Below are 17391 nucleotides of genomic sequence, written 5' to 3' on the forward strand. Positions count from 1 at the left end.
AGACCCCTGCTTCCTACCTACTCTGAGTGAGCGATGGGGGGAGTGGGGGCCGCGCGGGGAGCTGGCCGACGGCCGGACGGTGGCGGGGCGCGGGGGGGGGGCGGTGTTCTCACTTCCCCTCCCCAACGGCCTGGGGTGCAGGTGCCGCGGGCTGAGCCCCGCCGGCGGGGCGGGCCCTGTGGACACGCCCTCGCGGCAAGTCCTCGCTGCCCGGCGGGAGGAAGCGCCAGAGCGGCGGCTGGTGCTGCGCGGAGCCGGGCGCCCCTCACGTTCCGCGCCAGGGACGCCGCCGGGCCCGCTCCGGCCCCGGGCCCCGCGCGTAGCGAGCCGGGCACGGAGGACTGCGGCCGGCGGCATGGCAGCCTCAGGTGCGTAGGCCGGGCTCTCCTCAGCCTCTCCTCAGCCTCTCCTCAGCCTCCCCTCCGCGCGCCCTCTCGCCCGCCGCCTCTTGCCGTACGCTGTACCCTTTCGAATCCGGCTGCTTCCTCGGCGTAGCATCAGAGTTCTTTCTGTTCTTTTCTCTGTTCCTTGTCGCAAACTTCCCACCCCAACTTTCTCACGTTTCCCTTCCCAGCCTGTTGCGCGATTTTCTTCAGCCCCTGCCCGACCTTCCCCTGTCCCCCGTCTTCTAAGTCTTCTTTTCTCCCTCCAGCACTGGCCCGAGCTTCTGAGGGTCGATCTCCCTGTTGTACTAACTCTGTGAGCCGAGAGTCAAGTTTAAAGTAGGTGGAGAGCCGACTTACCTCTCGGCCGGTGAAATGCTTCTCTTCGGGTCCCATCGGGCCAATAGGGGGAGCTCAGACAGTCCGAGGTTGGAGATGGGCCCTTGGGCCACCTTCCTATGCCCGCTTCCTCTACCCTCCTGGGCTTTGTTTTTGTCTAGAATTTCCATAGGACTCTAGGAACACCATTCCTTTAGCTTTACTTTTCTTATGTCCTTTGCAGAACTTTGGGAACTGGGGAGAGGTGGAGGTGACTGGGTAACCGACCCATCGAAAGGTGCCAAGAGTCTCTTCCCATTAGCCCTGGGTTCCCTTCTGGTTCATGGGCGTGTACACTTGGCAAGTCACTCACTCACTGAGATACAGGACAAACACGGCAATGATGATGAGAATAGAGACAATTAATGAGCACTAACTATACAATTTAATAGACAATGTACACCTAAATATATCCTCAGTGGTGATCAGGACACCCTAATCTGTGCTCTCAAGGAGTTTATAGTCTGTGAAGGCAAGCAATAAGTAAACAGGGAATTACTAGATGAGAAGATTAGAGTTACCATGTTTGCAAATGGGTTTACTTGTATTTCCCCATCCCATCTTATGATGTTATAGTAGAGATAACATGTGGAAACAGGATGTAAAAGCTTCTTGAAAAATAAAATATAGTTGGCTAGGAGAAGGTGCTGTTCTTGGAGAAATTGTGGGCAGATGCTAGAATGAAGAGCCAGCTCTCCCCAGATCCCCTGAGCCTTCTAATGGTGCTTTGGAAGGAAAGGCCAGTGGAGACAGTTGTTAGATTTGGTGACGCAGGCTCATTATTTACGGGAAGTGGGAAGGTAGCTAACCTTAGCCTCCTGGCTCTCTAGCTGGGCTCTGGAGGTTAGAAGAACCTGTACTGTGAATAAGGTAATAGTAGGTTCATAGTCCACACATTCCATTCGGAAGCCAATGCAGAGTTATCTAGAGGGAATCAATTCATTCAACAAATGCAGGGCTTCCCTGGTGGTGCAGTGGTTAAGAATCTGCCTGCCAGTGCAGGGGACACGGGTTTGAGCCCTGGTTCGGGAAGATCCCACATGCCACGGAGCAACTAAGCCCGAGCGCCACAACTACTGAGCCTGCGCTCTAGAGCCCGCGAGCCACAACTACTGAGCCTGCGTGCCACAAGTACTGAAGCCCGCGTGCCTAGAGCCCGTGCTCCGCAACAAGAGAAGCCACAGCAATGAGAAGCCCACACACCGCAACTGAGAGTAGCCCCCGCTCGCCGCAACTAGAGAAAGCCCGCACACGGCAACGAAGACCCGATGGAGCCAAAAATAAATAAATTAAAAAGCAGAAACAAACCAAATACAGTCACAGTTCTAGGTGTCAGGTGTATATTTGTAAGTAAAACAGACATAAGCCATGACCCCATGGAGCTTATGCAGCAGTGGGGGAAGGCAGGCAATACAGTTAATAAGGAAAGTACATGATATGATAAGTGCAGTGGAAAAACAGTAGAGGGGTAAAGTGGGTTGGGGTTATACTTTTAAAGGAGGCAGCCAGATTAGGCCTCACAGAGAAAGGGGCATTGAGCAAAGACCTGAAGGAGGGCGGGGGAGGAATCATGTCGGGGAAGAGTGCTCTAGTCAGGGGAACAATAAATGGGTGCACGTGATGTATTTATGGAACGGGGAGCAGGCCACAGTGGCCACAGTACGTGGGTGATTGGGGAGAAGTAGGAGATAACGTCAGTGAAGCTCCCACCTCCTCCCCTTCCTAGGAACAGGCCCTGGGCTGTTAAGTCCAGGAAACAGCATACTTTGGGCAGAGGAGGCAGAGAAAACCACCCTGGTCCAGTGTCCTATGTGCATCGCCCCCCCAGTGGGCGTGGCCAAAGGGGCTAGAAGGGTGTGCTCCTATTCAGAAGGGAACTCACGCCTGGGCCAAACCTGGGGCTCTTTATGGGCTCTGTAGTGGCTTTGCAGATGTCTGTAATGGGTTAGAGCTGTCAAACCTGCTTGACATAAACGTCCTCTGTGGTGAGTCGCCACTCCGGGGGCTGCAAGTGGGAGTTGGGCCTCTGGAGTCCCCGGGACTCCCTGAGGTCTGGAAGTACCAGGACCCACGGTGGCAGGTCACAGTGGTGACAGTGGTGAGAGCGTCTCTTGCCAAAATGCTGTAGGCTCTGGAGTCATCCAGGCCACTCTTCTTTGTGGTTTTCCTCTTCTCTTCCTTTGCCTCTTTTTTCCCTCCCCTCCCCTCCCCCTCCCCTCCCCCTCCCCCTCCCCCTCCCCTCCCCTCCCCCTCCCCTCCCCTCCCCTCTCCTCCCCTCCCCCACCCCTCCCCCTCCCCCCTCCCCTCCCCCTCCCCCTCCCCTCCCCCTCCCCTCCCCCTCCCCTCCCCCTCCCCTCTCCCCTCCCCTCCCCTCCCCCTCCCCTCTCCCCTCCCCTCCCCCTCCCCTCCCCTCCCCCTCCCCCCTCCCCCTCCCCCCTCCCCTCCCCCTCCCCCCCTCCCCTCCCCTCCCCTCCCCCTCCCCCTTCCCCTCTCCCTCCTTCCCCTCCTTCATCTTTTTTTTTTTTTTTTTTTTTTTTTTGCGGTACGCGGGCCTCTCACTGCTGTGGCCTCTCCCGTTGCAGAGCACAGGCTCCGGACGCACAGATTCAGCGGCCATGGCCCATGGGCCCAGCCGCTCCACGGCATGTGGGATCTTCCCGGACCGGGGCACGAACCCGTATCCCTTGCATCGGCAGGCGGACTCTCAACCACTGTGCCACCAGGGAAGCCCTCATCTTCTTTTAAATAGTTTTATTGAGATGTATTTCGCATACCATACAATTCATCCATTAAAGTATACAATTCAATGGTTTTTAGTATCCTCACAGATACGTGCAACCATCATCACAGTCAATTTTAGAACATTTTCATCACCTCAAAAAGAAACTCCGTGTGCTTTAGCCATCACCCCCTTGTTCCCTCCTTCTCCCTAGCCCTAAGTTCTACTTTCTGTCTCTGTAGATCTCCCTACTCTGGACTTTCATATAAATGGGATCATATAGTATGTGACTAACTTCTTTTGTAGCATAATGTTTTCAGGGTTCAAGTTCCCTTCCACTGAAGGGTAAGCATTAGTCTTTTGTTTTTTGAAAGGCGTATTTGCTTGTGGAAATCAAGGAGAATCTTGGCTCCCTGTCTTTGAAAGAACTTGGGAAGCAAGGTAAAATGAAATGGAATCAGCCTATCCTGGAATAGTCTCTAGGTTCCTGATGACGTCTCTTGTATTTACTCTTGAGAGAGAAGAGAGAGAAGCCATAAGTGATTTTCCCAAGTGGCCAAGCCTGGTTGAGTGAAAACCAGAATCCTTTCCTCCATGTGTCAGCCTCCAGGTATTTGAAGAAAGCTCTCATACCTTTTTCTGCCCGCTTTCTCCAAAGCTTCTCTTATCTCCAGATCCTTCTATCATTCCTGGATTTATTAGGATGAAAGGGCTTGAAGGGACCTTTAATTTTTTGTCATCTTAACTTCCATGTGATCTTTGAGGTTCCTCAATACTCCTGCCAAGTCTCTAAACTTGAAACCTTCAGAGTCTGGAAGCTCCTCACATTAATTGTTTCCAGATCTCTCCCTATCCAAGTCACCTTCCCTATCTCACACTCCCCCTCAGTACGGTGCCCAGATTCAAACACGGGCTCCAGGATGGATGAACGGAGTGCCAGACTAAAAAGTGGTCTGGGCTGGGTAGATTGAGAAGCTCCCAAGCTCTTCTTCTCGGTTCTCTTCTCAGGTGGATTTTGAATCTTTTAAAGGAGCTTCTCTTTTGGTCACTGTGTTTCTTACCACCACCATCACTCCCTGTTGCCACTAGCCAGCTCCTGCTTCTACTGTTATCCATTCCTTTCTCCTTCTATAGCCAAACCTGGTCTTTAAGCTCGACAAGGACAGAGACCCTTATTTCTGTCTAGGAGTTATGGACTCCCTGTTGATTCATGTACTTCATTTCTCTAAATAAACAAACAAACAACAGTGGGAAGAATGATTTGGCACACGTGAAGAAGTGACTTATGGTTAAAGGAAGGGAATTCTCCTTGAAGAAAGGGGTGTCCCCACATATGAGAGAGAGTCCCCGACAAAGCATTTAGTCCTGTGTTGTTACCCAGAAGGTTGTGGAGGGACTTTAACTGACACTTTGGACTTTTCTACAACTTCCCCAGCTTTCAGTTTCAGAAGCAGAGCAAAGTTCAGGAAGGTGATAGATTTTGTTGTCCTCATTTACATTGAGGAAAAATTTGTTTAGATATAGTATATTGGTCTGAAGTCACACCTTGAGTTGGTGACCAAGTAGGTTGTGATATTAACTAGTCAGAGGTACTAACCACTTCCTTCTCAAGTACTGGCATACCTCGTTTTATTGCACTTGGCTTTATTGCGCTTTGCAGATACCACATTTTTTACAAATTGAAGGCTTGTGGCAACCCTTCATCGAGGAAGTCTATTGGTGCCATTTTTCCAACAGCATTTCCTCACTTCCTGTCTCTGTGTCACATTTTGGTAATTCTTGCAATATTTCAGACTTTTCCATTATTATTATATTTGTTATGGTGATTTGTGATCAGTGACTTTTGACTATTGCAGAAGGGTTATGACTTGCTGAAGGCTCAGATGGTGGTTAGCATTTTTTAGCAATAAAGTGTTTTTTAATTAAGGTATGTACAATTTTTTTTTAAGACATAGTGCTCTCACACAGTTAATAGACTACAGTATAGTGTAAACATAACTTTTATATGCACCCGGAAACCTGAAAATTTGGGTGACTTGCTTTTTAGTGATATTCACTTTGCTGGGGTTGTCTGGAACCGAACCTGCAATATCTCTGAGGTATGCCTGTACTTTTGCTCAAAGGGGGGTTGAATTTAACACTGGAACCTCAGGAATTAGACATTTTAAATAGGTTTTTCCATTTCGAAGAGGTTAAACCCTTAAGCACGTTTGATTTAAATTGTATTTTTAAACTTTTATTTTAGAAGTTTTAGATTTAAAGAAAAATTGGGGAGGTAATACAGAGAATTCTCATATATTGCACACCCGGTTTCCCCTATTATTAACCTTTAAATTTTCCTTGATGACTAGAGGTCTTTAATGAGCAGCAGGTATTGCAATGTGCTGTTAACAGAAGCCTACTGGAAGCCTATCGCGTCTTATATTAGTACTGAATTAGGGACTCCAAAAAGAGAGAAACTCCACAGTTTTGTTTTATTTACTGTTTTAAAAGATTTGGTACTGTCATCCTGGGGGATATCAGAACTGTGTTGAGTTTACATTTTATATGTCATTGTTTTAACTTTGAATATGGTGATGGATGGGGGCAGGAAAGGGGGTTCCTTTCATGATGTTTTCAGAACTGAGAAGCTCAGGTCTTGCCCCACTCCTGCCTCTGACCTTTTGGCCAGGAACCATTCAGCTAAATGTGGCCCACGGATGGCATGTAATTGTGATAATCCACAACTTAGATGACTCCCGTTTGACAAAATTCCAAGCTTCCTTCTCTAAGTGGGAGGAAGGATCCCTATTGCATTGTAGATGTATGGCTACTTCTCTGCGCTCACCCCTTCCAAATCCCTTAGAATAATTCATTGAATTAGTGGGAGATGAGGACCCACAACAGTGGTAACCGTTATAAGAGCCAAGCATCTTTGAACTTTGATAATGGGAAGATAAGAGTTATTGCTCATAAGATTCTTGACAGGATTCCTGATGGGAGGCAGCAGGTAGATTGGCAAGAGGACTGGATAAGGAACCAGGGGACAACCTGAGTTTCAGTCCTGGCTCTGCACTAATTTGCTGAGTGTGAATTTAAGCAAATTCCTTTATCTTCCCAGATGAAGTATTTCTTTTATCTGTAAATGAGGAGTTTGGGCCAAGTGATCCCCAAAAGACCTTTTTAATTCAGCACTTCTCTGAGGCTTTGGACTCTGTTTCTGGCACTTGTGCTTTATTAGAGGAAGAAGAAAGCCTATGTGACAGACCATATATGGCGAGAAGCACCTTATAAATGGTATTGTGTAGGTCAACATGTTAATTCAACCATGGTTACTTTTACATTAATGCATTGTTTATATTAATGTGAGGATAATGACAGCAGCTACCAATCATTGAGGGTTTACTACACGTCAAGCACTATGCTTAGTACTTTACATGAAATATCTAATTTAATTTTCACAAAACACTGATAAATATTGCCTTTATGTTTCCATTTACAGATGAATAAATGAGGTTTAGAAAATTTAAGCAACTTGCCCAAGGTTGCACAGCTAATACTTAAAGAGAGCCAAGATGCTAAGTCTGGCTGCCTGATTCCAGACCTGTGCTTGTAACCACTGTATTTGGGAAAGAGCTAGGTTCTGGGATCAAACTGCCTGAGTTCAAATTCTGACTCTGCCATGGGGCTCTTGGATAAATTACTTAACCTGCCATACCTCAATTTTCTCATCTTCAAACTCAGGCTAATAGTAGTACCTACCTTAGAAAGTTGCTGTGATGATAAAATGAGTTTGGGAGGCAATAAGGTTGGACGAGTGTCTGGAACATAGTAAGCTCTATGTAAGTGTTGCAGTTGCTCTCATGATCTTCATCATCATCATAATCATCGTCATCCTATACTGCATCAGCTGTGGGGAGAAGAGCATGCCAGCAGAAGCAATAGCTTATGCAAAGATCTGAAATGGCATGGTATGTTTGGGCAAAAGCAGGGAGTCTGGAATGGTTGGAACACAGACTGGAAGTGAGAAAGAAGTTAGACAGGTAGGCTGGAGGCAGACAGTGAAAGATTGCAGGTGCCAGGCTCCTCGTCTGGATGGTATATCTTGCAGGTCATGGGAAGCCCTAGTAGGAGCAGGCGTGTTAACATGCTTCTGTGCCTCCTTCTTGCTTAGGGATGCTTGTAGGATGCGACATCCTCATCATTTATAGCTCGGATGCCGAGGAATGGTGCCAGTACCTCCAGGACCTTTTCCTGTCCAGTCGGCATGTCCATAGCCAGAAGATGCTGACTTACAGGCTGGGCCCCAAGACCTCCTTCTCAGCCGAAGACCTGAGCTTCTTTCTCCGCACACGCTGCATCGTGGTGCTGCTGTCTGCGGAGCTCGTGCAGTGCTTCTGCCAGCCGGCCCTGCTGCCCCTGCTGCAGAGAGCCTTCCATCCTCCACACCGCGTGGTGCGCCTGCTCTGCGGGGTGCAGGACAGCGAGGAGTTTCTGGACTTCTTTCCAGACTGGGCACACTGGCAGGAGCTCACCTGTGATGATGAGCCTGAGACTTACGTGGCAGCTGTGAGGAAGGCCATTTCTGAAGGTAAGGGTCTCTCCTGCAGTACAGAAATGCAAGCCCTGGAAAGAAAGACCCATCCAAGTCCTAGACATTTCAGGGGAGACATTGTCGTGTTAACACTAGTCATTCCTATTACAAGCTGAACCTGGACCTCACTATGCTAAGAGCCCCAGTCATACTTACTGGTTTAGAGCAGCCTATTTCTGGGATGGGATAAGGATAGAGTAGGTCTCCTTGACCGCAGGAAAGAAAGATGACACTTTCCCATGGGTTTTGTGCTAGGATAAGCTAGCCCTCCTTCTAGAATTTTCTACACCTTGGGAGACATTGGACACAGGTTCCAGCCTAGAGGGCAGTGGGGGTGGGAGGCTGAGACTTAGTTTGGTGAGGTGTGAGGAATACAACTGCCAACCTTCCTGCTTCCAAGCCATTTCCATTGTATCATCAGGTCACCTGAAGATTTTGGTTGAAAAGGTGTCGCTTTTGGATAACATGTTTATAGAGAAATACCTCCCTTCTCTATTTCCTGCCAGCCTAGTTTCTGTCTTTTGCCCTGTTCCTCCTTTTAAAGTGGGAAAATTCCGATCCTCTCTGGCGGGGCTAATGACTTCAGTGGCCCCAGGAAGTGTGACATATGCTCTGATTAGCAGTAACGGAAGACGTGCTCTGGGATGGATGCATGTCACGGCTTTTCTTCCTCTTCTTGTTTTCTATTTTTGCCTCACTGTGGGCTCTGAGCAGGCTATGTGTTTATCTTCTATTCTCTTGCCTTTGAGCTCTTATATACCTGATACCAGCAAAGAAGCCTGGAAAATTATGAGGTGATGTAACTATGCTCAGTTATCCCTGGTTTGACTTGGGTATTAATTTGGCTCATCTGCCCCTGTCTCATTTAATGAACTGAATCAAGAATTTACAAATTCTTAGCTCCCTAGATGCTTCTATCCCAGGAATGCCTGCTCTAAACCAATAAATATGACCAGGTCACCTAACATAGTAATATCCCAGGTCATTTTGTAATATAAATGACTAGTGTGAGCATAGAAGGTGTCTCATCTGAAATACCTGGGACCTGGATTAGTAATTTTTCCAGGGATTGCTTATCTTTACTTCGGAAGGACACGAGGATAGAAAAAGCACATGATTCATATTTGCATGATTGCCCTTCATTGCTTTGAGGGTTCTGCTGAAACTTACAGAGAAGCGAGATGCAACTAATTGTTTCTGAGGATGAGCTTCTGTCACTGCTTGGGATGAGCTTGTGATCTGGTGGGCAGGCTGCTGTGACCCACCTGCCAGTCATTCAGAGTACCATGGATGTATTGTCACTGTACTGGCATCTCATGCCGTGTGCGCTACCAGATTGTTCTTTAAAATACTACAGTGGTATTATTTTTAAAAATAGATGGTAAAAGGAATTCTTTGAATATTGTTTGGATGAGTCCAATGTTCAGATGCCTAGGTAAGTTGATCGCTTATAATATTTTACTCTTCACTAATGACTCTGGCTCAGTGTGCTATGAGACTTTAGCTTCAAGTGTTTCAGAAGGAATGAAGTGTTTCACAGTGGTGTTTCTGTTTTGAGAGCAAATAACCTCTCATCAGAAAGAGATTATTTTCATGGGAGATTAAAATAAGCTGCTTAGTGGAAAATCTCTGTAGTTCAGAATCAATGGATATGTAGGGACAAGTGGAAGTATAGGAAAAAGAGTGGGAGGAAGGATGGCTTATGCCTCCAATATCATTTTCTTATCTGGTATTAGACTTGTGAATTTGGGGATTAGAGGTCTCTGTGTGTGCCAGGATGGCTTGGGTTTGCTTTGGGAGTGTCCTGTTGGCCCAGTAATGTGGTGCTATTATCTCTGATTTTTGTGCTGAACAAGCTTTCTTAACAAACCCAAGACTCAAGTTCTGGCGTTGTAGCAAAAATGAGTAGCGACACTCTATTGCCTGGCTCTGCTGCTTACTAGTTGCCCAAGATTAGGCAATTTATGTAGCCTCTTTGAATTTCAGTTTCATTCTCTGTAAGAGATGGGATTAGACTTGATCTAAGACACTTTCCACGGCTGATAACCTAGAGTCCCCTAGGCCAGAGAGTCTCAGACATTTTTGAAGCACCACCTTCTTGCCCTATTTCATACCTGCTTTGACTCCCACGAAGTTTAGGGCTAAAACAGTGTTTAAGGACAGTATTATCCCTACACTAGGCTTCTGATATGATTATGTCCTTGGTTACAGTCTCTACAACTTGTGATTATTCATTTTAATATCCCTCTTGTACACATGAGGTTTTCCTAAGACACTTCAAAATAAAAGCAAAAAATAAAAATTTCATACACCCCACTATACAAGCTGCTCCAGTCCTATGAGAAATAAATACATGAAACTTGTTTCTTTGACTTTCTCTGTTAAAAAAATTCCACTGGGAAATGTAATGGAAAATTGATAATGGGAATGAGCTAATGGTAGGGACAGTAATTGTGGGGTTACTGATTGTGGGGCTATTGAAAGCTATAGGGAGACAAATTTCAGGCATCTTTCTAACAATTAGATCGTGCAAAGATGGGATGGGTAGCCTTTGGAGGTGATGAGTTCCACATCACTGGGAGTGTGCAAGCAGAGCCTGCACATGTGGTGTAAAAGGAATTCAGCTTTGGAACCATGATTGGACCATGTGACCTTCCCAACCTTTTGATCGTAAAATTCCCTTACCTGAAGCTTCTCTTTTTTCTGCTAGGAAAACATTTCTATTCTAAATTCAGTCTTCCTCCTTCACCAGATCTCCCTAGGGTTTCTAACTCCCAACTGAAGAAATATTGGTCATGTTTCTACTATGACCCCAGCAGACAATAGCAGGAAAAAAGACTTCAATTCATAATCTATGTAACCCTTGAAAATAGTAATGTACCCAGAACATTTGTATTTTTTTTTCTCAATTTTAAGACAGTTTATGAGAAAACATGATGAAATAAAATTTATATTTTAAGGCAGGATAAGAAAAAATTAAACATAAAATTCTCTCTTTGTGTTTGTTTGGACCTCCTCCCTCCCTCCCTAATGTGCAGTGTGCATCCGCGTTACACATTAACCAGAGCTCCTCAAAGATGGGAGTGCTTGCTCAACCATAAAGATCAATTTTTTTTCTTTCTTCTGACACTAGCAGTGTAACTTCTTAAAAGAATGGTGTTCTTTCCCAGCCCTGTAGGGGGTCACGGTGACTTGCTGCTCGCTTTGTATGTACCTACCTGGACCATTTATCCTTGGTGAACTTTATGTAAAGTATCAGTATGTCATGTTGATGTATGATCCTTTGTTTCAGAAATGTATATGACTGTGCCTTCGACTTCTAACAGGCAGAACAGTTCTCAGAGTTTTCTGAGAATCTGCTTCCTGGGATATAATCCTCAGTATGGCTCAGATAAAATTCCCTTTTTGTCTTCTTAAGTTGATAATTAATTGAATTTTTGTCAACAAATATTACTATTTAATAAGATATTCATTGAGACCATGTAAAATTTAGGATAAATTTTATTTATTTTTTGCGGTACGCGGGCCTCTCACTGTTGTGGCCTCTCCCGTTGCGGAGCACAGGCTCCGGACGCGCAGGCTTAGCGGCCATGGCTCATGGGCCCAGCCACTCCACGGCATGTGAGATCTTCCTGGACCGGGGCACAAACCCGTGTCCCCTGCATCGGCAGGTGGACTCTCAACCACTGCGGCACCAGGGAAGCCCTAGCCTAAATTTTAGACCATTTAAAATTTAAAATAAGGCTTAAAGATCAAAAGCTTTAGAAAGTAGAGCTGGTGATGGAGGTAATTATTCCAGAAACTTGGATTGAATGTGGTTACAGGCAGTTAATTACACTTTCTCTTGCTGCTGTGTTACCTAAATAAGTATCAATACTTATCAAACTTTAATGTGGGCAGGAGGACCTGGGATTCTTGTCAATATGCAGATTCTGCCTCCATAGGTCTGGTTAGGACCCAAGATTCTGCATTTCTAACAAGCATCTAGATGATGCTGATGCTGCTGGTCAGGGGTCCACGGAAAACTGAGCTAAGGTCTAAGCCACCCTTCCTTTGTCACGTCAATTGTCATGTATCTCTGTTAGGCCTGGACCATTTTCTCAAATCTCTACTTTTTCTGGAAATGAAGGCACCATCACATAAGGGTGACTCCTGGACCAGTGTTTAGGTATAAAATTAGACCAGCGTTTGATGCTTAGCCCAGTAGACTTCAGGGTAGGGCCCCTGAGTTTTCTTCCTGGTCCCCAACACATAGATTCAATGTGTTAGCTCTGACAGCTTTAAACCTCTCAGTTTTCCAGATGTAAGTGGTTCTGACATTGGAGTGGGGGTATACTTCCGTCACGATCCTCACTGCTTCTTCATTTAATAGGACCATTGATCATAATTACTATGCCACTAAAAAATGTTTTGCAGGTTTTATTTTATTTCCCATCCCCTCTCTCCAAATTTGTCAGCCACCTTAAAATTGAGCAAACGTTTTAATTAAGAGTCTTCAGTGTGTTGGAGCAGCCAGTTTATTTTCCAAGATCTTCATCTATAAAATGATGGGGTTGGACCAGATGATTTGGAAGGTTTCTTCCAGCCCCCCAGCGCTGTAATATATCATTATAAGTTTTCTAAATAGATGGCAAATTACCCAGAACCTTTTAAGTGGTTCAGTTTAGCTCCAAAATGTCTGCAGGGATATATACCCAGTGCATAGAAGACTGTACTATTGTTCTGAATTTTTTGGACTTGTTAGGTGATTATTTTAAAATAAGGAAGTGAGAAAAACCCAGGTACAGCACAGAAATTATTTCCTCTTTTTACTGGTGCTCTATTCTTTGCTGCAAATCTCACTGGAATATAAAAATAGATTCTGTTGATCTGTGCGGGAGAGGACTTGGTGGGTAACGTTGAGTTTTATTTCAAAAGTTCTCATAATTTTGTGTGTCCACGCATGCGTGTGTGTATGTTTGTTGTGTTGAGGGCGAAGGGAAGCAGTGAACCCAATTCTTCTAGTATTTTTCAGGATTACATTGGAGATCTTGTCTGCTTCTTTATGTGTTTTCTCTTTATGCACCCCCAATCCTTCCTCATGCCCCTTGTGCTTCAGAAGTGTTGATGGTACCCACAATTATAATGTATTTTGCCTTTTGTTTACATGGGGAAAATTTAGAGGCCTTCCTTTCTTGATATTAATGTTCTAATCTGAATGTTAAACTGGAGTTTAAAAGGAAAACAGTTGGGATACAGGTGCTTTTAGCTAGTCTAACAGATTCCAAAATCTTCACCCAGTTTTAAAAAGGAACGTTTTTTTTCTGAAATAAAGCACTGTTGACCCTTGAACCACATGTGGGTTAGAGGCGCCGACTCCCCTGCCCCCACCTGTGCAGGCAAAAATCTTCGAGTCATCCCTTGGTATTGGCAGGGGATTGGTGCCAGGACCCAAGCAGGACACCAAAATCTACGGATGCTCAAGTCCCACACAGGCCCTCGGTATCCGCGGTTCTGCATTCGCAGATTCAGCCAACTGGGGATCATGTAGTTGATCATTTTTACTGAAAAAAATCTGTGTATGACTTGCCAGCGCAGTTAAACCCATGTTGTTCAAAGGTCAACTGTAATACATGTTTATCATAATGTTAAAAAAAATGGAAAATGAAAAAATGCCTGTAGGCTATTTCTAATTTTAAAAAAATAATGTTGCAGTAAATCTTCGCACAGCTTTGTGCCTAAATCTTTGTGAATCTCTGTTGATTTCCTCCCAGCCAATCTCTGTAGAGCTCCCAGAGATGGTGTTGCACACCTGCTCTGTGCATCTCCCCACCCTCCCCATGTAACCTGAATTTATGGCCCCTTACTGTGGTTTTTTTGTTGTTGCAGTTTATTTAATTATTTTGCTTTCCCTTTATGCCTAAGTCAGTTATTTACATTTTCTCTTGCAAAGATACTCGTATGGGGAACTGCCCTGCACCCCTCCTTCCCCTAATGGAAAGAGCTAATACTAAGGTGAATGCTCTGACAGTTACCCTGTGTCATGCACTGGGCACTTCATGGGTGTTTATTCCCCTCACAACCCTGAGTGGGTAGATGGTTTTACCCCCACTTCACAGATGAGAAAACTGAGGTTCAGAAAGGTTAAATGACTTGCATGAGGACTGGGAATAACTCACATTGGAATGTAAGGCCTTCAGACTCCTTCTCTGCTTTGCCTTGCTTACATCTAAGCCTCTTCCCCACACCCTCCTCTTCCACGTGGGGACAAGAAGCATGAAGAAAGCCTGTGAAAGAGAAAGGATTAAGGACAATGAAGCTTCCCTGAGTTCTCTAGACCACAGGTTCCCAAGTCAGACTGGGCATTGGCACTGCCCCTGCACTTTGTTTAAAATGCAGGTGCCTCAGCCCCACCCTAGACGTACTGAACCAGAATCTCAGCAGTTGGTTTGGGGAATATGAATTTTAAAAAGCCTCCATTGTGGTTTATGCTCTGCAGCCATGTTCTGGAAGCTCTGCTCCATGCCTGCTGCCCTGTCCCTTGGTTTTCCGGTTAGAGGAGCTGGCAGCAACTCAGGCCTTGTGGGCTGTCACAGGGCAGGTCACGGGGCAGTGTTCCCAGGGGCTCAGGGCTTGGCCATGTCACAGCTTACTTCCACGTCACAGGCAGCAGGTCTGAGAGAGGGGAAGAGTGACAGACCTTCCCAGCAAAGGGGAAGTCACCATGCCCTCCTTGCTCTCTTTGGTGTGGCGGCCTCGGCGGTGGTAAGTCATTGATGGCTTCTGGGCTTCTGTGGTGTCTTGCAGAGACTGAGGGGAGAATCTGAACTTGGGCCTCTTGAAATTGACTATTTTTGTTCTGCTGTCCTCCTGCCTTGTGGCCTTGGGTTGTTGGGTCTGCTCTGTCTCTGCTGTGGGTTAGTCCACACGTAAGGCTCCTTAAATGCCCCTTGCAGAAAAATACTTTCTTCGTACAATCTTCCTTTTGAAATAATCTTTGATTTGGAGAAGAAGATGCCCAGCTGGGATGGTAAAATCTGTCCCAGTGTCACTGAAAGCTACAGCATGTCCAAGGGTCCTTTGGAGATCCCTTGCCAGGTACCCTGACCGCCTTGTAGAACAAGATACTTTCTCCTAGCTACACCTGAAACACTTAACGAGGACTAATGCCCATGATAGATTTTTGTGCCCACAGAACTTTTCCCCTGAGGCCTCCGAGTCCCCTAGGATTATGAATCTCCCACAAAGCTGTGAACCTCGTCAGCCACCCAGAGGCAGCCTTCTGCTCCCAGTTGTTAGACTTTCTGTGGTCCCTCAAGGAAAATATCTGCAAGTCACCTTGTCAACTGTGGTTGGTGAGATGCAGTGAAAAGGGAGTGATGAATGCTGAAGTTTCCACTAGTGTGAGAATCTCAAGTTTGCACCTGTTTTTGTCTAAACTTTCTAACACAGCTGGAATGGAAATATCAGATATAGGAATTTTATCGGTTAGTTTCTTATGCTGCTGTTTCTGTAGTTTCTGCATTTCACTTCTGGGACTATGCTAGAGGAGGATACTAGAACTTAGGAGCAACCTGACATCTGTTTTACCCCTTTAAAGCCCTTTTGCAAACACTATCTCATTTGGTCCATGCTATTTTCCTATAAGGCAGACATTATTATTATCATCACCATTTTAAAGATGAGGAAGACAAGGCCTGGCAGGTTCACACAGCTGCTTTTCCATTAGAGCTGGGATTGGGGGAAGGGCCTCTTGCCTTGTTGTTCAAGACCTGCTACTGCCTTATCTAGATATCACAGTGAGCCTTCCATTCTCAAGGCCCTGTGCTGGGTGCTGGAATAGAGCAGGGAAGACAGATCTAGTCACTGCTATAATAGCATCTATGTTCTAGACCAGCACTTCCAAAAAATGTATAATGTGAGCCACATGTGAAATTTAAAGTTTTCTAGTAGCTGCAGTAAAAAAAATAAAATAAAATGAAACAGGTGAATTAATAATCTGGTTTACTTAACCCAATATATGTAAAATTTTAACATATAATCAATGTAAAATTATTAATGAAATATTTTATATCCTTTTCCTCATACTAAGTCTTTGAAATCTAGTGTGTATTTTACACATAGAGCATACATTTTAAATGTTCAATAGCCACGTGTGGCCAGTGGCTACAACATTGGACAGTATAGATCGAGAAGGATGCTTACTTCTCAGAGAATTGGGGCCGTATCTGTTAAAAGTTTAATACATTAAATGTCATATGTGTTTTAAAAAATGCCTGTCCTGAAATAAATATTCATTTATTCACTTAGTCATTCAGAAAGTATTGAATGAGTATCTGCCAGGTGCTGGTCTGTAGGGAATAGCTCTTCATCTTTTTCTTTCCTTTCCTCTCTGATCTCCTCTTTCTTGTTTTTATTCCTCATTCCTCCCCTTCCTTTGTCTCTTTCTATATTTCGTTAGCTGTTTAGCTATGTTCCCAGGCTCCAGAAATACAGTGCCAGGTAAGACAAAATTACCTTTGATTAACAACAGGGTTTCTGTCCTTGGAATAACCAGTTTATCATCTGAACTAGTGAGACTGAGCTCCTGGCAACCTATGTGAAGGCAGAATCAAACCAGGGTGCTTCTATCTATCTACCTACCTATCTATCTAAAATTTAAAAGTATGTATATAGCAGCATTTATATATATTTATTTATATTTATGCTGGTGTATATGTGTATATATATATTTTTTATACTGGTTTATGAATTCTTTTCCTGGAAGGATACACAAGAAATTGTTGATAGTGGTTGCCTTTGGGTGGATGGTGGACATTTTGAACTTTTTGTTTTAGACATTTCTCCAGTGTTTTAATTTTTCTACAATGTTAATTTTTGTTCTCAGGGATTTTAGAAGAGAAAACTGATGGGGTCATGGGGATTTTATGGATCTAGAGGAAGGAGTTGGGCTTACACAAGCTAATCCAAGTAGTTTGAGCTTCGGGTTAAGTTCCACAAGGAACAAGGAGTTGTACAAACTCCTTGGCCTTTTTCTCAGCTTCATTAGATTGATTTTCTGGGTAAGGGGAAGTGACGTTGGTTTGTGTTATTGCTGTAATGTCTGTACCATCACTCACTCCGTGTGGGCTATGCCTGAAAAGAGGGAACAGCTACTTATCCTTGAGTCATATTCTTACTCTTGTCAAATGGAATTTGACTCTTGTGGAATTTAGATTGATGTCTTCTTAGGTTACTACAGTCTTTATTACAAGAAGTAAGAGAATGTGGGTGTATTTCACAGACTCTGACACTAACAGGCTGTGCCACCTTGGGCAAGTCACCTGGCCACCCTGGACCTATTCTTATCTTCATTAAAA

At 45.0% G+C, this 17391-nt stretch overlaps 1 protein-coding gene across 1 annotated transcript in view; it reads left to right on the forward strand.

Moving 5' to 3' along the window:
• Positions 1–259: 259 nt before the first annotated feature.
• Positions 260–17391, forward strand: part of PIK3AP1 (phosphoinositide-3-kinase adaptor protein 1) — a 114369-nt gene continuing 97237 nt past the window's right edge. The window contains exons 1-2 of the mRNA XM_079900656.1: positions 260–368; positions 7634–8050. Coding sequence (XP_079756782.1) covers positions 356–368; positions 7634–8050 — 430 coding nt within the window. The 5' untranslated portion in view covers positions 260–355. The remainder of the gene's footprint in view (positions 369–7633; positions 8051–17391) is intronic.

The sequence above is a fragment of the Stenella coeruleoalba genome, assembly GCF_951394435.1.
Source record: "Stenella coeruleoalba genome assembly, chromosome: 16".
In the NCBI taxonomy this organism is placed as follows: domain Eukaryota; kingdom Metazoa; phylum Chordata; class Mammalia; order Artiodactyla; family Delphinidae; genus Stenella; species Stenella coeruleoalba.